Source organism: Mustela erminea, chromosome 8 (genome assembly GCF_009829155.1).
Source record: "Mustela erminea isolate mMusErm1 chromosome 8, mMusErm1.Pri, whole genome shotgun sequence".
Taxonomy (NCBI): Eukaryota; Metazoa; Chordata; class Mammalia; order Carnivora; family Mustelidae; genus Mustela; species Mustela erminea.
The window spans coordinates 23,491,459-23,514,336 of NC_045621.1; the positions used below are offsets into that span (position 1 = coordinate 23,491,459).

The following is a 22,878-nucleotide window of genomic DNA, read 5'->3' on the forward strand; positions in this document are numbered from 1 at the left end:
ATCAAATGCTGGGACTTACTTAGGAAGAATTTTTTAGAAATACCAAACAATTGTTGGGGCACCTGGGTGGTTCAGTGGGTTAAAGCCTCTGCCTTCAGCTCAGGTCATGATCTCAGGGTCCTGGGATGGAGCCCCACATCGGGTTCTCTGCTCAGTGGGGAGCCTGCTTCCTCCTCCCTCTCTCTCTCTCTGCCTGCCTCTCTGCTTACTTATGATCTCCCTCTGTCAAATAAATAAATTAAATCTTAAAAAAAAATACCAAACAATTGTTAAAGACAGTAGCAAGGTAACCAAATCACAATCTACCTAGTAAAATTTCACTAATTAGGAAAATTCACACTCTAGTTTAATCTGTCCATAAACCTGATCCCTGTCTTCTCCCAAATCCCACAGGTGATTCAGACTTTTTGGATCCAGAATCAAACTAAAGTAAATCTTCTTCTGGAAACCTCTCCAATATTTCTTATCCTCCCTGATGGAACCTACTACCATTTTATCCAATAATCTAAGGATCGTCATCACGAACTTCTTTCTCTCCTTAATCCTACTATCCAAGTCCTGTCCACTTTGAGCTATGAAATATTTCCCAAATCCTTCTCTTCCTTTTTGTCCCCTCTACCACTAGCTCTCACAACTCCTCACTCAACCACTCCAATAGCTGTTAAAAAATACTCCTGCCTCTAGACAGGTCCCCATCCACAACTTTTTTCCCAGCAGTACAGTCAGTGTGATCCCATAATAATCAAAAGACAGAAGTCATCTGCTTTGTTAAATCCCTTGGCTTCCTTGAAAATGAAATCTAAGTTTTCTCCTATACAAGATATTCCATTATCTTGCCCTGATTAATTGTCCAGAGTCATCTCTGGCCTCAAATCCTAGACACCGACCTCACACTCTAGAAAACCCAACCTGCTTTTATTTCACAGTATATGTGTTATTTCCCAGCTCCCGTTGTGGATGTGTCCTTTATAATGAAAAAGCCCTCCACTTCTCTCCTAAATCCTATTCCTTCAATAAGTTTCAGCCCAACCAGCCTCTCTCTCTAGGAGGATTTCCTGAACTAGTACCACTTCATCCCCATAATAATCAGAACACTAAACATACCACAGTATAATGCCCTGCTTAAATGTCTTTCAAACTAGAGCTTGAGCTCCTGGAGGACAGTGTACTTACTCACCTTTGGATTTGCCTTGCAGTGCCTGACACATTAAATGTAGCCTATAAATTTGCTGACTTAATCAATTAAAATGATACAGCAACATGGGAAACAGCCTGAAGTGATAATTATATATTTTAAGCTTACTTCAAATTTAAAACAAATCAATACCCCAAAATATACAATTAACAAAATCTGGCCTGCAATGTGATTAGATACCATCAAAGAAGAATTTATGGTACTACCAGAAGCATCAAGTGGGATGAAATTTTAGATGTAGACCTTCTACGAAAGGATTAATTATAGATATGAACAGGTTTATCTACTAAGTGAACTTTTTCTTTTACCATTCTTAATGACTGGGAACTTTGGAGCACCAAAGGTAAGCAATGATTTTCTTTACATACAACCAAAAACATAAAACTATACTCGGGAACACTGAAACTCTATAAAAAGAATTTCTAACATACTGACAAATTCCACTTCTTTGTTAACCAAAATCTTCAAAGATGTTAAATAACAGAAAGGCTTTCCTTTAATTTTTACCTAAATTATTAGAAATCCCTGTCTTTGTTCCACATAGTAAAAAAGGAAAGACCAAAAGACCTGAATTTCAAGCAGAAATAGATTTGAAAACAAACTCTTTTTATTATGAGTCATTGATCGATGATAAAGTAACTTCACTGCTCTGAGTGACAGAGGCAGTGATTCTTTCCTGGATCTAAGCATGCACCGTGCTCAGTATTTGGTGTGTATTACGTATGACTTAGCCCTATTCTACAGATGAGGAAACTGGAGCTCAGAGACATGAAATAACATGCCTAAGGTCACACAGCAAGTTGATGGCAAAGCAGAAATTCTAAGACAAGCATGTATAACTCCAAAGCCCATATTTTTAACCACTTAAAATCTGTTGCTCCTGTGCGTCATTTTTCTGTATTATAAAGTGGAGTATGGACTCTCCGATCAATCTGGAGTCCACTTGGGGTTCTCCCTCTTCCTCTTCTCTTCCCACACTCTTGTGCCCCCTACCCTCCAAAATAAACAAATGAACAAACAAATAAAATCTTTAAAAAAAATGGAGTAACTACTTCCCTCACAGAGCTGTTGAGGCAACTAAGTGAAGTAACATGAATGCATCTAGATAGTGCTGGATAGTGCTGGACTTCCTATACATACTCAATAAATTATGTTCCCTGTCCTTTTCTCACTCCACTGCTGATTAAACATTTATAGTAAGGAATCTATAGATCCTAAATACTCCTTACCTCTCTCAAAGCATAGATACTCTGAGTCTTGATTAATTCCAAAAGGAAAATATTACTAGATCCATAAATATATTGGACCGAAACAGATATAAAGGGAAAAATCAAAGAAAAACAACACATTCTACCTAATCTTATGACTACGGCCCTGCTATTGATCTTTCAGAACATCATAACATCAAAATTTATCAATATTTAAAGTTAAGAGAAAAGAGCATAGGACCCAGAGATCTCAATTCATTACAGCTTCAAGGAAGACTCCCAAAAGAATCTAACCAATCATGTTATATTAAAAAAAAAAAACAAAAAAAACAAAAAAAGTACTTCCAGTGGGGAAGACAGATTTGGACAAAGACAGAGGCAATAAGGATAACACCTCTACAGTAAGTTGCCTTGTTTGTTGAAGACAGGACTTCATTCTTATGTTGACATCACCTAAAAATGCCAGGAGGGGGAAATGAGGGGCAAAGAAAAATAAAGCAATTCTGCTGTTAATTCCCTGCACATACATATTTCCTTTAGTTTAACTTTGCTTTGTTTTCCTTTTGGTTCATAACCACGGTATTTACCTTTGATAAGTGTAAAGAAACAAAATCAAACTTTCCTCTTAATTTCCCAACAAGTAAAAACTAAATGTATGTTGGGTATACACATAAACCTAAGTACAATTCAAAGCAGAGTGAATTTTTATATCAAGCCCATCTGGTGTTATATCAGGGTGTATCCCATGGAAATGCAACCAAGGGTGACTGCCAAACTAAGCTACAGAGGACAATTCAAGAAGCTGGTGAGTCCCATAATACAAATGATATTTTAAAAAGTACAAGAGAGTATCTACTTAACAAGATTATCTGCTATCACTCCACCCTAATAATAACCCTTCTTTACTTCTATAAGACACTTTTGTCATGGGTCAGTATTGGACATGGTGGGCACCCTGAGATAATGACATTATAGCGAGATATCAGTTAAGTTATCTAACTAACCCACAAGGTAATATCACAGTTTTATGTCCCAATCCTGACAATTCCCTTCTTCTGTTAGGAGACATAAAAGGCCAACTGATCTCTTCAGACCTCCATTTCTACATAAGAAAAATGGAAATTATAATATACTTCTGCTTCACTAGGCTCTAAAAATGGAAACTTGCTAAGAAAAAAAAAATGAATGTGAAGCACTCGGAAAAGAATAAACTAGATTCCCTGACCTGATTATTGGTCAGAGTCCTGTAAAACTAGAATTACTACTTCTTCCAATTCCATACATGCCACCTGGCCATCAAACTGACTGGTGAATAGTATTGACTGGAAAGGTGATCCATGTAAAAACTTTTAAAGTAATAGCAACAAAATTTGTGTCACAATGTATCTTCATCCTATTAACTATCCTCAAGGAAAATTTACTCATTGGCATTTTAACGGTAGACGATAAAGATTAATTATAAATTTCTGAACCTGAATTTCTTAAAATAGTAAGCAGCATGTATAGACAGAATTCTGCTGTTTGAAACCGATACTGCAGCAACAATGCAAGAACTGGAACTGAGCTAACCCAGAAACATAAGGAATCACAAAGTAAGTCTCATCCAATGGGCCAAAATACAATATGGATTATTTTTATATTGTTCTGTCTGAGTTCTCTGTCTCAGATTCTTAACTTCCGAGTCTATTTTTAAAATCACTTAACACTGTGTATTTCCAGTAGCCATCAAGGCATATACTGTCTTCCCTGACACCGAAGATTGTCAGCAGACTCAATATGCACACTAACGATCTCAGGCAACACTGCCCATCTTCTTATCAAAGGGATCTTATTCCATAATAAAAAGTCTAAAGCTCTCCAAGAAAATTCATTCTAAAACATAGGAAGTAGTTACTGTAAAGTGTTAAGATGGGTATTACCCTTTACTTTTTAAGATTTTACCTTACATGCTAAATTTTAAAACCAAAAGCTGTCAGACATTATAACATTTTTTAGTTTTTCCCCAAGTCGCCGATGCTCTTTTCCAAAGCACTGTCAAATAATGATAGCGGCTGTCATTATTTTTTATACAATAGCTGGCAGCAAGTTGTACAGACACACTTCTTCCTAGAATAGTCATCAAATAACCCAAACAAATGACTTGGACCTTGTGGTAAAACTGACCCCTTTCTAAAACGAAAATAAATGGGCTATCACAGGTTAGTGACACTTTACTGCTCAGAATGTTACTTTATTAAAAAAAAATAAAAAATCAAAGTTTTACTTCTTTTATTTTTTTTTTCTAAGCTGTTTTAAAATAACTTTCCCCCTCTTACACATACAGTCTTGCCCTTTCCTTGCTGTTCCTGGAGGCTATCTTATTCTATCATAAAGGTACTTTTGGCTTGAATACTTTCAATCAAAATCACAATTCTGTTTTTGGACACAACAGCCCTTCAGGAAGTATATTTGAATATATTAAAAAAAATTCAGAAAATAAATAAGCTATTTTCATTTGATAAAGTTCAACAATGCATTTAAATGGATTTAGGAAAACCAATCATCTCAAGACTCAAGTGATTTGACAGCACCTACCCCCCCCAACACACAAATTATTCCAAGTTACAGAAAAACATTTGAGTGAACCAATTTTAGGTCTCTTGTTCTAAGTAAGAGACAAGAGTCCCTCTTTACAACTATTTGCTTGAGCCATCTAAAATGCTGATATTCTCCTAGATCTAACAGAAAGGAAAAATGGGTATCTTCTCCATCTAACACCGAAGTGGGTAACCTAGATACTGTAGAGAGAGGCTACATAAAGGATGCAACAGACAGCTCTGAAGTGAGAGCCAAATATTTCACCTGCAACTCTTCGGAAAAGAACACGAAAACGCATACAGCTTAGCCAAAAACCATATCAACATGGAATTGCCACAGGCTAGTAAGTTTGGGGGAAAAACAAAACAAAACAAAACAAAACTCTACCAAACGTAATTTTACTGTTGTTGGTTGGGTGAGAAAAGCTCCAGTGTGAAAAGCACAGCTCTTGTTTGTTCAAATTGATCATGCCCACATTCTGCAATGTTTACTTAAAATAAATGGGTGAGCTGCTTTTTTGAAGAGTACTTGCAAAACCAGAATCAAATTCACAAGGAAAGGAGCCAATTAAAAAGCATTTTCCTGCTGATATCCTAGTGGTGGCTAGGGGATGATAGCTAGAAGTCGATGATTATTCAAAGTTTCTCAAGTTTCCAAAGCCGATAGCTAAATAGTAAGCTAAGAGAAATTTTCCTACCTATCTTTACTCTTTAGGAAATGAAACAAAAATTATCAGAGAAATAAAAATCTATTCTAACAAGGAACTAATAACATTAAATGTTAAAATATAAAAATTGTACTGCCTACACTGAAGCAGTAGTATAACTTTTGTCAAATTATAGCCAACTAGCCAAAAAATAAATTAATGCTACAAGATCCATCATAAGAGATTAACACTATAATGTAATATACATTCAGTCACTCACTCTTAATTTTTCTTTCTATGTGATAAAGGAATTTTAACAACTTCCAGAATTAAATCTCCTAGGAAATACTTCCCATTAATAAAAAGAAAACTATTATATAAGTAAATTCATATAGTTCAATCAAAACGTCAATAGCTAGAATCACTTAACATTAATGAACTACAAAATGTATTCAATAATACTTTATATACTTTTGCTTATACTTCAGAAGTCTTTACTATTTACAAAGCTAGTAGCTTTAGAATAAGCTCAAGTTTTGAGAACTATTAAGAGGGAAATGGAAAGAAAATGTGTTCTTTCTGGGTAATCAGAATTACTTGAGAATATGTTCATAGTTTAGCAGCTGATTCAGTTTCCTTTAGTTTTTCAATCTTTGTTTTAAAAAAAAGGAAAGAAACTGCCTTTCCTTCACAGATCACCCAAAGAGAAAACTTTTAAATTAAGTTATATTTACATAGAAGTCAGATGCCCTTTCTAGACAAGAATCTAACACATACAAAAGTGTAAGGGAAACACAAGATTTCAAATTATGTTTGAAGAGGAGTAACAGACCATTTGCACTTAATAACTAAACATTATAATTAAGAGAAAACCAACCAAAATCTTAATGAAGTACTTTGTCTTCTGTCACGGACAGCATACAAGTTGCTCTTTTATTACACAAAAACAATGTTTACTACATCAATGAATGACTCTTTCTCAAAAATAGTAGCCCAAACTTGTCTATTCCTGCAAGTTAAAAACATCCTTCCTAATTTACAGAGCTCTTCTCTGGACAGTCTAAAACAAAATGCTTTCACTTTGTTAAAGAAATGGATTTACATCAGGTCCATAAATTTTCAATTACACTTCACTTCCAATGCTTTGGAAGAGAAATCTGCACATAGTTAAAAAAAAAAAAACCAGTAACACTGCAACTCTACCACTGATGGATTAGCTTTCTACCAAGGCAACATAAAATTAATTCTTTTTTTTCTTTTTCCTCTGAAGAGTCCTTCGGAAGTGACTTGTTTCCATATTCTTTTATCCAACAACAACAACAAATCTAGTCATAAACCTGGCAAGTCACAACAATAACCAGCAAAGTCTAACATTTCTTACCTGATACAGGTAAGCACCAGCTCCCAAAAGCCACCTTGGGATAGGTCAGACTAGTAAGCAGGCTCATGTTTTATGATACTAGAATGAATAGGAATAAATCTGGGTTGTTCTTTCTTTAGCAAAATCTATGGCAGCAGCTACACCACAATAGGAGAGGACCCCAAAGACCTAAAAAATTCAAGTGTGTCGCTAGAGAAATAGGAAAAAAAAAAACACATAAAATGAAGACTTACTGCTTGTCATGTGACCTGGTGAGGCATGCTGTCCATTGGGTGTGCTTGAGGTGAGGTCAATTGCCATATTGGAGTGCTCCCTTTCAGGTGAAAGCTCATTGTCACCTGCTTTCACAAAATAAAATCTTTTGGTCTCTGTTCATTGTCACATAAAATCTAATTACCAACTTTGCTTCATACATGCAGAGGCATGCATAGCCTTGAAATGTCAATGTTACATATTTTCCCCTTCAAAGAACTATAATTTAGAAATATATAGCAAATGAATGAAATAATGAAAAACCATGACCAGCCCACAAAAAAAAAAAAAATTACAAAATTTGATTATCACAATAATCTTAACTGTAAAATAAGGGCAATTGGAAGAGTTGATTTCTAAAGTATTTTTCTGTTGAAAAAAACAAGTTTTCTTTTAACATATAATTTAACCATTAAGCACAGAGTATTTAGTGTGAGCGTTTTCCAAAACGCTATCAGAGAGCTGGATGTTTAAAAGAAAAGTTGGCTAAGGAAAAAAAAAGGTCAGCCTCAGGAGCTTTCACATTATGTGTCAGAAAAAATTAGGTTACAGAGTAGTAAATATTCGGTACACACGATATTAGTAGACATATATGTAACCTGACTTATTCTAAACTGAGAGTAAAGTAAATGAAAAAACTCCAGCGCAAAAGTGTTGATCTGCTAAGCAACTTACTACACTGGCCAACATACTATCATTAATAGAGAGTTAGGTATATTCCTGTATTTCCTTCATTTTGGCTCTATGCTATTATTTTCTCAAATTCATTTAAAGGTGAAATTGTGAACAGACAGAAAATAAGAGTATAGAATTCTTGATGAAAACGTAATTCAGAAATAAAATACAGGTAACAAATGTAATTTTATTACCAATAACAAATTAATGAAAATGAATACTTACACGTTATATAGCCATCAATAGCCTCTGTTTCCATAGTCAAAGTGCAGTGCTGCAATACAAAAGATGATATCCTTAACACAATGATTTCTTTCAGTATCTGCCATTAAATGCTTAACTTATTTGAAGCTCCAAGCGGTTAGCCCATGTTGCTGCTCCTGCAACCTGGGCCCAAGAAACATACTACAGTGTACTGTATGTGCTCATCTGCAAGTCACTGAACTCTTTCTGCAAATGATCTGATTCCTGCTGGAGATAGGATAGGAAAGATAAGTGTGCTGTGAGATGGGCTGTAGCGAGAAAGGAATAACTCTCTTAATCAGAATTTACTTGAAGAAAAAATAGTGAGGGTACACCCCAAATGTGCCAGCTTTCACTGGGATTTAAGTATTTTACCATTCACTACTCCCCACAATCACACTGCAGTTTGAGGACTTCCCTGGTATACAGATAGCTCTATTCACAATTGTTGCAAGTTGGTTCATCATGTTCTAATAGGGAGGGGGGAGGACAAACAAACATAAGAAAACAAAACAAAACAAAAATTTAGTGCCCCAGTGTGTCTTGAAAGTCTTTGCAGCAGTCACCCTACTCCCAGACTTGTATTGACATTTTAGCCTACACGAAGTTCTGTGTAAGCACCTGTTCAATGTAACCTTAATTTCCTGCCAGACCAAGGTTGGATACAAATGCCAAACCAAGTTAATACATTCTGATTTTTAAAATTTCATAAACTTTTTGCTCTTAGAAAGGGAATCACTTTTTTAAAGTTTGGGGAATTATTTTCATGCACCAATGACACAAAACAAGTACTTAATTCTCAGAAACAAAAGTAAATTGTATGAGATGACACCCCCTAGCTTTGATTTCACATAATGAAAAGATCGATAAGCTAACTGTATTCTTTGAAGGAAAAAGTTTAAAGAACTGACATGTCCTGAGGAGATTTTTACTTATTTTTTTTCCTTTGGCCCTGGTCCTTTTTGCCTTTAGTTTCAAAACTCTCACTGCACCAGCAGCTAAATTATTCACAATGAGCCATTTCTGTATTGATCGCCAAGTATATTTAGCCCTGGCTCCTGGAATTTCTCCATTACTTACTGGAAAACAGGCAGCTTCACTTCTTGTCTCCAAAACCACTTCCCTTCTCCCTCCCCTCCCCTTCTTCACCACCACCCTCCCCACCCCCCAAAAAAACTTTTGTTTCTTTCTTTATGGAATAATCAGATCAAATTCCCAACTCAGTCACTACATAGCACTTAAATTTCAACCTGCTGTACAGTTACCAAATTCTTTCAAATTATGATTACATAAGGCTTTCAAGAAAGGCATCCGTAAAGTTTAAAAGGGGGGCAGTTTCTTCGGATATATTACAAATGAGTTTATCTCTTTAAAAATGTACACATTTAACACACACATATTAAAAAGAAAGAAACGTCAGGAAGAAGCGAAAGAAGTCTGCCCCATCAATGAAATGGTTATTAACCCTCAGAGAAGGAAAGAAAGAAAAAGAAAAGGAGAAAGAGAAACGAAATGTACATACAAAAGAAATTGTCCTTTGATTAAAAAAGATTCATCACCATTTCCAGCTCTGTCGGGAGATCTCAGCTTCTTCTAACCCCTTTCAAAGAGGAGGTGACAATGTCGGGCTGAAGATAAACGGAGAGAGAAAGAAAGAAGTTTTTTGTGTTTCCCCCTTCTCTCTTTCCCTCCCTTGCCCCTCCAAGCCAAGCCCCCTGCAGAGTTCAAGGCGAGGAGGAAGGAAAAGCACTTTACAGGTGGGTCATTCCGAGCCCAAATCCTGCAAACAGATCGGCTGATAAACAAAACCAAGAAATGAGAGAGAAGGAACACCCCCCTCTCCTCCTCCTCCTCCTCCTCCTCCTCCTTCTACCCCTCCCCCTCGTCCCTTTGGGATGGTCTAGTAGGAAAAGTCACTCAGGAATGGCACCACGTACTTTCAGGAAAGAGGAAAAAAAAGGGGGGGAGAGAGAGAGGGAGAGAGGTCAGTGCTACAGCAATGCGATTAACAAGAAGAGAAAAAACTTGATCCACCGGTTCCTTAAGAATCGACCAAAAGCTAAGACAAGAAAACTGAAAGAAAAGGTGGGGGGGGGGGGTAAGAGGGGAGGGACAGTCGGGCAGAATCCAGCGAGGAACCTAGGCCAACTTCACAGGACTGTTTTTCGCCCTTGGCAAAAAAAAAAAAAAAGAAAGAAAGAAAGAAAGAAAAAAAGAAAAAGAAAGAGAAAAGAAAGAAAGAAAAGGTAAGAGAAAGAAAAAAGAAAGAAAGAAAAGAAAAAAATAATAAATCTTAATTCCATCTCTTTCGCCCATACTAGAACCTGTCAAAGTGATTTAACTGCTGCCTTTTTACATGTGTCATACCAGGTTTTTCGCTTTTTAAAAAAATCCAACAAGGATCTGAATATTACCTTCTACCAGGACAGCTACAATTTATTCCAAGCTACCCAATCTTTCTTGGAATTCAAGTTAAAACAAAGCAAAACAAGTCAAAATCCATGACAGCTACAGAGATGAGAACTGATTAATCGATTAACAGCCCCGAAACACATTACGAGGAGGGGACGATAAATTAAGGCAGAGGACATCATCTTCAACCCGATTCCCTGAGCGTCCTTTACAGAAATCATTATCCTAATCATAACCACAATCCATCCCGCCCAGAGAAAAATATCTACATTATTATTATTACTGGTTAACAGCAACAAGTCATTTGATCATATCACAGTGCAAAACGAGATGCTATATAATTACACTTAACTTTGAAAACACTCCCCCCCTTTGCAAATCAGATACACATATTTATATATAATCTATGAATCCGAAGACAAATAAAACAAGAGCTGTTCTTCACCACGCAAAAGCCAAGCGGAGATTTACCTCAGCAGTGCATGCAGTAAAATAATCCCATCACCCTTTTGTTTGTGTTTACTGTTAGTGTATCCTCTCTCTTTCTTTCTTTCCTGTGCCTAACGTGTGTTTGTGCACTGCAGTTGGTGGTGGAAACTAAGGCAGTGGATCTGTAGCTAAGGGTAATCCTGTTTTTACTTCCTCCATCTTCAGCGAGGAGCAGGGTTAGCCCGGGACAGCTGGTCAAACCCCGAGAAACCGATCCGCCGGAGCCCGAGCACATCTCCCCCGCCGGCCGGGCTCGCGCAGACGCCCGCGGGCGGAGGGCGGGCTGTGGACGGCGGCGGGCGGCGGGCGGCGGGCGGCGGGCGGCGGGGCCCGAGGCGCGGGCAGGCGGACGTGGGTGCGCGTGCGCGCGCGTGTGTGTGCGTGTGTGCGGGGCCTGGGTGCCTGAGCCTGTGCGTGTGTGTGTGTCTGTGTGCGCGCGTGTGCGCGCGGGTTGGCGAGGGCGCGTGTGCGCGTGTCTGCGCTCTGGGCCGCTCGGCGCGCTCGGCAATCGATTACAGGACAAGTGCTGCCCGGCGGCTCCGCGACGCGCGCACTCCCTCGCGCCCACCCGCGCGCCCGGCCGCGTCGTCCCCGGCCCTGCGGCCCCCCAGACGGCAGACCCCGCCCCCAAGGGGGGGACCAGGTAACCTGCTTCCGAGACTGCCATGGCGACACCCCACCCGCTCCCCCCAAGTCTCAATCAATCTCACGTTTTCTGCCGGCTGGGAAGGAAGGATTGGAGCGGTGAGGGGAGGTTCATTTCGGCCGCTTGAAGTTTTCTTTCCAACTGGGATTTGTGGCGAGGCCGGGCGGAGGGAGCGGGACGAAGACCCGGGCGCCCGACGCGGAGCTCAGGCATCGGCGTCCTGGCCGGAGCCGGGGTGTGCGCCTGGACCCACCCACTCAGGCTTCGCAATAAACTGTGCGGTGCAATTCAGAAAACGGCACCGGGGAGTCCAGGACGCGAATCAGGATGAATTGAGGGAATGAATTGAGAAGGAAATTCAGGTCTGAGATGAAGCTCAACTATTTTGAAAGTGCTTTGCAGTGCAAGTTTAAAATTAGAGTGTTGACTTGCTTTTACTCCCCAGGGCTTGTGCCGCATTCACCAAAGTCAAAGGAGCGGGTGAGGGTCCAAAAAGTTGGTCCGGGGGAAGTGTCGCCGTCACTACCAGGTACAGCCCGGCTTTTTTATTTGGGAAAATCGTCTGTGGATCGTCATGAAAAAAAAAAAAAAAAAAAGCAAATGCATATTTCGTCTACAAATAGTAGCATTGAGCATTTAACTTGACCACATTTGCAAAAAGAGGGAATAGAGGCTTCTATAATTAAAGGGAAAAGGAAAATGAAAGGAGCTGAAAATACTGAACTGTGTAGTCTGGGTGGCTTAAGTTTGAAAACACATGAAATTATCAGGACTGCCAAACAGCATTTCTGAGAAACCATATCACAGATTGTGAAGAAAATCAATGCCGAAAGAGTTAGGAGGAGGCTTCGTACTCCTACTCCTTTCAAGAATCCCAAAAATAGTTGCTGAGTTTTGGGTTGGGTTTTTTTTTTTTTTTCACCCCTGCTGTGGAAAGAGAAATGCTACACTGAAAATAAAATCATCAACTATATCTTAAACACTAGTCTGTGGGTCTATAAAATTTTGGACCGTGTCTTCTCTTTGGATTTTGGGGTGGGGAAGGAATTCTTTCACATTAATAAACACCGAATAATGGATACCATGGGACTTGGGTAATAACTATATGTAAGTTGTATAATGAATTACTTAAGCGTTTATTTCATGCATTGTATTTTTTAAAAACTGTACAAATAGTATCATTTTTAAATTATGGAAAATGAAAGTTGGTGCCATAGTGCAAACAAGATTAATCAATTTTCATTGGAGAACAAATCATTTGGACTTAGATCAGCAAGAACAACTTTATGGCAGTTTTAAGTAAAATTGCAAGTCCTGTGACTTACATGTTTTTTCTCCCCTATGAATTATATATTTGTAAGGCAGATTTTTGTGGGTTTTTTTTAAGCCTAACTTATCTAAATAGAATTAATTTTCCTGAAGTCATATTTGGAAAAGACTGAAATTAGAATTCCACAAATCATTCTGATCATCCCAGTAGATAGCAAGGGTTTTAATCTTAAATTATCTTAGAAAATTGGAATGTTCGTTCTATATAAATTACCAATATATAAGGGGAAACTTAACTTCCCTGAATTGCCACAACTCCTTCCTAAAAATTAAGCCTGCGTTTAGGTATCTGCAAAGTAATGGAGGTCCTTGGAGAAGATGAATTAAAACATATTCAAAATTATGATGAAATATCTGGATATTTTAAGCAGCCTAACTGCTAGTAAAAGAGGATCTATTGTGAAGTCTTAAGGAACCATCCTCAAATTTCCCAAAGCTACCAGAGCTGGAATAGCCCTTACACTTAGCTGGTTGGAGCTTAATTTAGCTCCCTTGAAAGCCTATCCTTTTCATGAGTTACTTTCATTGGCTCCAGAATCACCAGAGGCACACACTCTCCCTCTAGTGGCTAAGCATTCAGACACTTTACATTTGGTGGCCAAGAATGGGGGATTTAGGCAGGAGTAAATAGCTCCCAAATTTTAGAATGGCAAAGATCATATAACCACTTTTGAGAATTAGACCATTTGGGGAAATTTTTCCTGTTTTTAACATCTTGTGTTTTTTTCTCATTTGCAGATCATGGTATGTCCAACTCACCCCAAAGAAGTCAAGGTTATGTTTACATACTAAACCAGGGGTTCTATTTCATCCTCTGCAGTCGAATAATCCTGGCTCTGAGACTCACAATTGTACATGTAGAAAGGAACCTTTGTATAAACTATAGTAATTCACTGCGTTCACAGTTTTTCTCTACAGTATTTTTATAGTGGTTAGAGGATGTATTTATTTCCATCCTTTGCTGTAACTTCTCTACACACATTTTAAAAGTACGTATATGGTTATACTATGAGTAAAAATGTATCACTAGGGAAGTGCAGTACCATATAAATATTCACTTTGGGGGATTAGCGAGGCGGTGGGAGAAAACATACCCACACCCACCATTTTTCAAATAGCTGCTTCTTTCTCATTTCTTTTTGTCCCATCCCACCGAAACTGTATCTACCCAGCGCCAACCCTTATCTTAGCTCGTTGCACATTTCTTTCATTATACAACTTGTAAATTTTTTTATTTGTTGAGATGTAAAAGAAAATATGTCTCCCTCCACTAGAATGTCATCTTTTTACGAGCAGAGATTATGTCTGTCCTGCTAACAATTGTTTTCTCAGGACTAGCACAGTGTTTGGCACATCAGTCCTCAATAAACTTTTACTAAATGGATGAATGTAGAGCTAATCACATATTCACCTAGCTTTGTGTGTTTAACTGTTTCTAAGGGACAGAAAGTGTAGGCTAACAAAGATATATTCTAATTCCATAAAGATTTTGGTCAAGTCTTGACTCATGAGTAATGTTACAAACATCATTAACAGGTCAACTCTCTGGCTTATGCTCATGTGAAGAATGTGAATACGTTCATAGATAATATAACTTTTATAAATATAAAGAGAAAGAGGGGTTAAAATTGCATATCTAATATAATTTTGTGTAAAATGCCTTTATGTTACTGCTCTGCTTCCTAAACAAATTATTTCATGTTAATGCCTGATAATTTATAAATTAGGTTCACAAAGAATGCAACAATTTATTCTGTAATTGCTAAATGCAATTAGCAAAAGAAACTTTTGAAAAGGCAGTGTAGCTAAAAGGTACATTATGAAGTATTTGTTTTCATTCGATGGCATGTTTCATCTGTGTTAGATTTAAAATCCCTAGTACCCTTTAAAGAAATTTTAATAAAAGTGAATTTAGCAAAAATTTGTTCAAGGAATTCATTCCATGTTTTTAACTTTTGATTTTTGTTTTTCACAGAGGGCAAGAGGGGACATTCTAAACATTATAATACTTTCCTAATATTAAAAGAGAAATTTTTGGAAATTAATTATATATTAATTATTTTTATTTAGATGTCTTTGTTGTGCAGATATAGAACATAATCACCCAAAGTAGGTTCCCTAAAGTAACTTGAATCTCTGAAAAAGTTAAAATTAACAAGCACACAGGCACAGTGTTTTAAAACTGATTGCTTGTTTTATTTTTGTCAGGTGTTGTTCTCTTTGAAGTGGTGTTCTCTTTTAAGCGGGATATGGAACAATGGTCTCATATTCTCCTGTCGACCTAGATTGGCACTATGAAGAAGCAAGCAAGCCAGAAATAGAACCATAATTTCAAAGAAAACATTTGAAGATACCAAATCCAGTTCATATGTAAGGTATACTAATACCTCCCTGAGTACACTGGTAAGCTGGGGTCTGTCTGTGTGGCATGTAAGTCCCACAAGGTTAGGGTCTTCTCATTGCATCCACACTGAACAGTAGTTTCTTTTAACAATTCTTAAGAGTGTCACTTTGCAATTAGAGATAAGGCTCTTGTACAAATACCCATGTCCCTAGAAAAGGTAACTTTATGACTTAAATTCACACTTTGATAGAATAATATCAGATTTCTTCTAGAGAGTATGTTTTGATGTAGAGCAGAAGATAAGCTATCTCTATCCCAAATGAGAATTATAAATTGTGGGAGTTAAACTTAGACCAAGGAGGTGAGGACTGAAGAAGTTTCTGAATAAAAAATGAAAGAACACACTTTTAAAGATTCCATCAGAATATATCAGAGTTGGGGTGCCTGGGTGGCTCAGTGGGTTAAGCCGCTGCCTTCGGCTCAGGTCATGATCTCAGGGTCCTGGGATCGAGCCCCGTATCAGACTCTCTGCTCAGCAGGGAGCCTGCTTCCTCCTCTCTCGCTGCCTGCCTCTCTGCCTGCTTGTGATCTCTCTCTGTCAAATAAATAAATAAAAAATCTTTTAAAAAAAAAAAAAGAAGAAGAAGAATATATCAGAGTTGCTTTAGAATGCAGATGTGTGGGCACCTCGGAGGCTCAGTGGGATAAGCCTCTGCCTTCTGCTCAGGTCATGATCACAGGGTCCTGGGATGGAGCCCTACATCAGGCTCTCTGCTCAGTAGGGAGCCTGCCCCCCTCCGCCCCCGCCTGCCTCTCTGCCTACTTGTGATCTCTGTCTGTAAAATAAATAAATAAAATCTTTTTTTTTTTTAAAGTGCAGATGTGTTCAGCATTTGAGGAAATGAATTCTATTAGTGCAAAAATCAAGGAACTTTGAGGCAGGTCAAGGGTAGATAGCGGATGCTCAAAAAACAACTCTAAAAGGCATTGAGGAGAACATTCTTCTAAAACACCCTAAAATTTATGAACACAAAAAACTATAATGAGGTTTTTGAACTCTCCAATAAAATGTTAGCACAAGAGAAGAAAAAGACTATTCAACTTTGAAGACACAGCTTTCAAATAGAAAGGATAATAATAATAATTGCCTACTGAGCTTTAATTTAGATACAAAATATTAAACACCCTCTGGGGATAGGAGTTTAACTTTGGAATTGGTAGGTGAAATTAGGGCATGTTAGTCTAAAGAGCTATAATACCAACAGATTCTGCTAGAGATATCCATAGTCTAAAGCAGATGACAGGTTACATCTCAAGGGAAAGACTTGGTAGCTTAACCAGTGCCAATAGGAGTGTGATCCTGTTTTATTTTGTTTCTTTTTTTAATCCTGTAAAAAGCCCATGGAATACATGTCCAGTTTTTGTGAAAAGTCTCAACTCATTGTAAACCAAAATTGTTTCACAGTATAGCCAAGTCTAATCACATGGTTAAACAATCCTATGTAGACTGAAGAAAATAGAAGAGCACATTACCAACAAGAAAGTGAAGGAAAGAATCCTGGGATTCAATCTCCCCCCTTTTTATGGCCAGATGGTGACAACCTAGGGAATTAAAAGCCACACAGGGATAAAAATGGGGAGCCATTTCCTGCCTGATAACTCTGAAAGACGGCTGTGGTTTGGAAGAGGGAAATTAATCAAAGAAAGGTCATTTACAGGTAGTAAAGTCAAATGTCACCTCCCCCAATTCTCATGACTTGTGGTTTAGAGAAAGGTTAGCTTAATATAGAGGTTAGTGTGGCATTCTGAACTGTCTCAAGACGTGATATATAAAGATGAGAATATCACCATCAGTTCCCCTCCCCCAACAGCTATGTTCAGGCTTCAAAAAGATATTTAAAACTTGACGTCATAGTGAAGTACTAGACACCTGGGAAAGTCCCACTTAATAGACTAAGGATATCATCAAAAGTCCTATAAACTACATTCCAGAAACAGCCTTATTGAAAGACTATGTTTTTGAAATATATCAGTTTTTAGAAATCCTTATGCAGAATTGATAGTGCTTTAGATTGGTGGTATAATGACTTTAATGTAGTATCATCAGTGGGATGAGCTATATACCATCATTACCATTATAGGCTTTTACTTTATGCCAAGCATCATGATAAGCATGTTACATGCATCCTCATTTAACCCCCATATTCATCTTTAAGAGAGAATATTAACCCCAATCTTCACATGAAAAAAATTCAAGTGTGGATACATTATTATCTTTTAAGAATAGCATAATGTCAGAGCTGGACTCAGAAACATGTCTTAAATTCTAAAAAGCCCCTAATAATAACCACCATGATGTATTTAGCAATCATACAGAACTGTTGCTGCAGTTAACTCGAGCCCTTTGGGTAACTGCTGTCCAATATTGAACCACTTGGTAGAAAACCCAAATGTCCACGATGTTCTTAGAAGTTTATTCAAATGTGGTATCCACATAGAACACTACCAGATCCAACATGACCTATTTGACATCTAACACTTTAACATCAGATATCCATTGAGATACCTTCTTCCTTGAGCTCTTCTGAACAAGTGAATGCCATGAGAGAACCACTGAGAGTGAATTAAAAGGTAACCACCCCATAAAAAATTGAGTATCAATTAATGGTGACAAAGAGATATAGACAAGATCTTAACTTTAAATTCTGGATCACCAAGCATGTTTGCACTTTTCTTTCAAAGGGATTGCTTCTGGTTCATTGCTCCCAAAAACAAGCATCGCGCTCCTTCCTTTTGTAGACTTACTTCACCTATGTGTGCAAAGAATGAATGACTCAATTTGTGTAGTGAACATTGTGATTTTAAATGGTTATGGTATTCTTAAATGACATTTTGAATTCAAGAACCAGATTTTTTTTTTTTAGTGGAGAGCAACTCTCAGTTTATAGTAAAGGTCAATTTGAACATTTTGCTAGGATCCATTAAACAAAGCCTATGAGATTAGGATTTTTCTCTGTTTTAATTTACAAATTGAGTACTGGAATAGAGATATAAAACTATACTGTTTTAATTCGGTTTTTCTATCCCACTTCTCATAGGTAATAGGAGTTACATATCTGTTCTCTCATAGCAGGGTGTTTTTTTTTTTTTTCCAAAAACAAAAAGAAATAATACCTTTATTTGATAACAGATATACTATTTATGAAGGAAGCTGATTGGTGGCTTTGGGGGAAATTTGTTTCAACACATTTTGAACGACCTGTCCTAAGGCAGGTTCCCAAAACATCTTGAAATAGCCAAAATATGAAATGAGCAAGGGGTCTGATATCTTCATAAAATATTCTTTTTTAAAAAAATATTTATTTGAGAGACAGCTGAGCAGGTAGGGGGGCCTGGGGGGGTTGCTGGGGAGGAACAGAGGGACAAGCAGACTCCTCACTGGGTGCAGAGCCAGTTGGGGGCTCCATTCCAGGTCCTGAGATCGTGACCTGAGCCGAAGGCTAATGCTTAACCGACTGAGCTACACAGACACAGCATTCATAATATATTCTTTCTTTTTTTTTTAAACTTAATTTAATTTTTTTTCAGTGTTACAGTATTCAGTGTTCCAAAATTCATTGTATGTGCACCACATCCAGTGCTCCATGCAATACATGCCCTCCACAATACCAGCCACCAGGCTCACCCCAACCCCCACCCCACCCTTCCAAAACCCTCAATAACTGGACATCTCCTGATACTTATGTTTGAGAATAAGTACCTACAGAAGATTCATTAAATAGTCAGATAGGAATCCTTTCTTTTCACAATCCATTATATCTGAGAGAGGGATACCCTTCTCTCAAGTCTTTGGGAATATTGCTTTCAGAGTTCATTCTTGATGTGGAGATGGACACTGCAGGCTATAGGCCTGATACCATTAGACAGTCTTTTACACACAGAGTGCTTTGGTCAATTCCAAATCCACCATTAGCCACTTGGTGATTTTTTCACTTTCCATGTCATTTTCCTATGTGGAGAGAGTATACTTAACAACTATTTTCGTTTATGTAAATGATGTTTCTAGGTTTCATACAGCCGTGTTTTATAAGTTTAAATATTTTTAGTTGTCCTAGGTGCACCCATAAACTTGAATTTCTGTAACCCCACATGGCTAAAGGCCAGACCTTGCAGAGTGAAGCTCACTAAGATTATTCCATTTTGCACGTGCACATGAAATAAGCTACCTAAATGGACCATTCAGAGATCCGAGAGGAAAACTGATAGATCTAAGAAGAAAGAAAGAGACAAACAGCAACAAATGCTGCCTGTGAGAATGACAACAGAAAACAGATCAGAGTCACTGAGGAGAGTGTGAGGAAACAGAGAGGCCATGAGTATAGAACAATAATCTCGATGAATTTGGCTCTAAAAGGAAAGACAGTGGCTAGAAGCTGGAGGAGGAGGTGGGGTCGAGCGAGGTTTTGTTTTTTAAGAATTCAGCAGGCTGATCAGAAAGGGTCAAAACAATTTAGAGATCGGAGATAGAAGAAAATTGGTGAAGGGAATTCCTGAAGGGTCGGGAAAAAAAAAAACTATCGAGAGCACAGGTGAAATAATGATACCTCTTGTGCGAAAGAGAAGCAAGAAAGGATGAGCATGTGTAAATTCTGTTAGTTGATGTGAGAGGAGGTTGGGGAGGGTTTGGAGAAGGTGTCAGTGTTATTTACTGAGGTTGAAGGGAAAAAGGGCTGCATTGAACATTTCACAAAAGTGTATAAGCTTGAAATACTTGCTATGAAGAATGTGAGAGATGGTAACTTTAAAAAAGTATATGGAAAAATTGACAGGCAGAACAGAGGAAACATTTAAGGCTGGTGACCACAAATAAACCATCCACATGCTTGATGCAATAACTTACAGGTGAGTTCACAGACCAGGTATAATAATCTTGGAAAATATGAATCACAGCATTGACCCAGTGTAGAAATTTCAATAGGTAGAGAGCTGTAACACCCCAGATCAAAAAAGTTGAGTTTAATTAAAAGAAGTAGAGGAACAGTCTATTGAGTAAGCTTTATAGAGAAAGGTACCAACTGATAGGATGTTGACCAATATGAAAAGTAGAGGAATACAGAGACCTTGGGTCCCAGTGAGGTTGAAGAACTTGTCTAAGAGGGAATGCTAAGTGAGAGATATGAAAGTATATGGGACTTTGAACAGAAATTTGATATTTCTGTTGAATTAAAAATGCCAGGATTGAGAAGTCATGACTTCTATGGGTTGGATTATCAGAAAAGTGATAGGATAATCAGAAGACTACCCTGGATCTTGGAGGTAGAGGGAGATAAACAAGGTACTAAAGTCTTTGAAGAGCTATCTAGTCGCAGAAAGTTTGATAAATAAAGCAAAGAAGAAGAATAGTGAGGAGGTAGCAATGAAGAAGGGACATTAGAGTAACTGCAGTTTTACACAAAAGTGTAAATATTCTGAATAAAATTGTTTGGGTTGTATAGGGGATGTTGATCCTATTTTCTAACCCTGAGGTATAGGTGAACTATGGGAAAAAATGAGTGACCTACTCTTGAGAGGACTATAGGTAGGGTGACCCTAACATCTGTTTTGTCAATAAGAGTTCCAATTTACACCTGTGGTCCTGGCATAACTATTAATAATGCCCTCTTTTACTCTTAAATATATTCTGGTTTCTATGTTAAACCACATGTTCACCCTCCCTTAAAGAGGAGTCATGGCTTCAAGGAAGAGTTCTTTCATTTAGGAAACAAAGATTTTTTAAATCAGTGAGAGGATGTAGAATGGAATTTCTTGCTCCTTTTTCTTGAGAAAGAATTTCCAGGGACCATGGTAAGAAATGCTTGGGAGGGGAAGGAGCAGTGTTCCACTGAATCAGAGGAGACTGCAAGTACTTGAAAGTGTGCAACAGATGAATTGGCCTCACCTGGAGCTCCCATCTTCCATATCAATTTCCTTATCAACCTTCTGATTCCTTTGATCTGGAATCAGATTGACAGCCATGCCTTCAGAGGTTAAATATGCCTATCATTATTTATATCCTTACATTGGGGCCAGAAATCACAGCACTGTATTCCAAGCACTGTATTCCAAGGTGAAAGATTTACGAGTATAAATTACTGCAGATCATGGCCATACAATGGCTCCTAATTGGGATGATAGTCTCCTAGCACTTGCCTCTCCTTTGCTCTTACATTTTCAATTCTCTTTCTTTGGAGTTTTGGCAGATTTGGCTTTCTCTGTCAACTTAACTTCGTTACTTACTTAAAAATTGGGATAAGAAAACAAGACGGTTTCTGACCTCTGGATCTTACGAAGGCTGGTGTACTCACTGAAGTCATTAGATTTTGCCAAGCACTGTATACTGAGAGCTATGATGACAGCAGTAGAGTACTTAAGTAGATAACAATGCCAAAAACCAAACAGTAATGGCCAGTCTTGCTGAAAACAAAATATTTTTATGTGTCTAGTGATGACTATAGGCTAAAATACACCTTCAAAGACCAATATAATATGTAACCATATTGGAATTCAAGAATTTTTTGAAAAAGAAATGGTCCTACCTCCACTTGACATAGAAATCCACATTACAGTATGTTCATAGGAAACCTGCAAGTCAATGAAGTCATTTGTGTTTAAGTCTGCAAAGAATATACTGTAATGCAACTCAGGCATAAAGCTTATTGATATAGCTTATGGAAATATAGATAAAGCCATTTCCCTGAGTTATGGACATTCTTCATTCACTATGGCAAATAAATATATAAGTTAAAATGAGTGGTTTTTATTCACTTTCTAAAAATATTCATTCTAGTTTACAAATAGACTGTTCATAGGAATCCTTAAAGTAGTAAGCTTATAGCATCAGTTTAAAATATGAATCATTTATTTAAAAATCTCTGTAGTTTTTCAGAATTGCTTCATGATAATAACTCAGCCTAACTTCTTAAAACCACGGTTCACAAACTTGTTTTCTGTACCTAAGCCATCTGCAGGCTTAATATATTCCTATTTAGTTGCATCATTCCTTGCTTGAAAAAATTCTAAGCAGCACTTACTCCCTGACCCCTAACTTCCCACCCCAACCTAGAGAAATATCAGAGTACTGGAAGCATTGTAGCAGTTTGAATAATGTTCCTCTCGAACAGTGTTTTTCAGATGTCAGGTTGTAACCCAATAGAGGGCTATATATTTGGTATACAACCAGCATTTTTAAAAAATGAAATAGAATGGAATAGAGTACATCACATATAAGAGGGATAAATAAAAAGGTAAGCTTTGATCTCAGAGATCCACAGCTCTATCTACTGGATCACCACCTAAAATATATTTTTACCCCCTATGGATTGCGTGGTCAAAAAAAGGCCGAAAGCCACTGTTCAAGGAAGCAGATGAACAAATTGAGGTCTATCACTTTACCAAAATACTATATAGCAGTTAAATACCATTACATATATCAGCATGGATAA

General features: G+C 37.7%; 1 protein-coding gene and 1 long non-coding RNA gene across 22 annotated transcripts in view; one reads left to right on the plus strand and one right to left on the minus strand.

The window, feature by feature from the left end:
• The window catches only part of IKZF2 (IKAROS family zinc finger 2), a 152,378-nt gene extending 140,391 nt beyond the window's left edge, over positions 1–11,987 (minus strand). For 2 of the 16 annotated variants that reach the window (XM_032354707.1, XM_032354704.1), the window contains exons 1-3: positions 9,737–10,021; positions 8,160–8,208; positions 7,241–7,348 (exon numbers count right to left, since the gene is read on the minus strand). In XM_032354707.1, the coding sequence (XP_032210598.1) occupies positions 7,241–7,348; positions 8,160–8,208; positions 9,737–9,739 (160 nt within the window). In that variant the 5' untranslated portion in view covers positions 9,740–10,021. Of the gene's footprint in view, positions 1–7,007; positions 7,086–7,240; positions 7,349–8,159; positions 8,209–9,699; positions 10,022–10,114; positions 10,227–11,060; positions 11,360–11,788 lie in introns of those variants that run through there. The other 14 variants (XM_032354705.1, XM_032354694.1, XM_032354692.1 and 11 more) reach the window with 13 other exon arrangements.
• Positions 11,988–11,993: 6 nt separating this feature from the next.
• LOC116597247 overlaps positions 11,994–22,878 on the plus strand; it is an 81,984-nt gene continuing 71,099 nt past the window's right edge. For 4 of the 6 annotated variants that reach the window (XR_004288513.1, XR_004288515.1, XR_004288514.1 and 1 more), the window contains exons 1-2: positions 12,170–12,253; positions 15,262–15,428. This is a non-coding gene — a long non-coding RNA (uncharacterized LOC116597247). Of the gene's footprint in view, positions 12,087–12,168; positions 12,254–15,261; positions 15,429–22,878 lie in introns of those variants that run through there. The other 2 variants (XR_004288518.1, XR_004288517.1) reach the window with 2 other exon arrangements.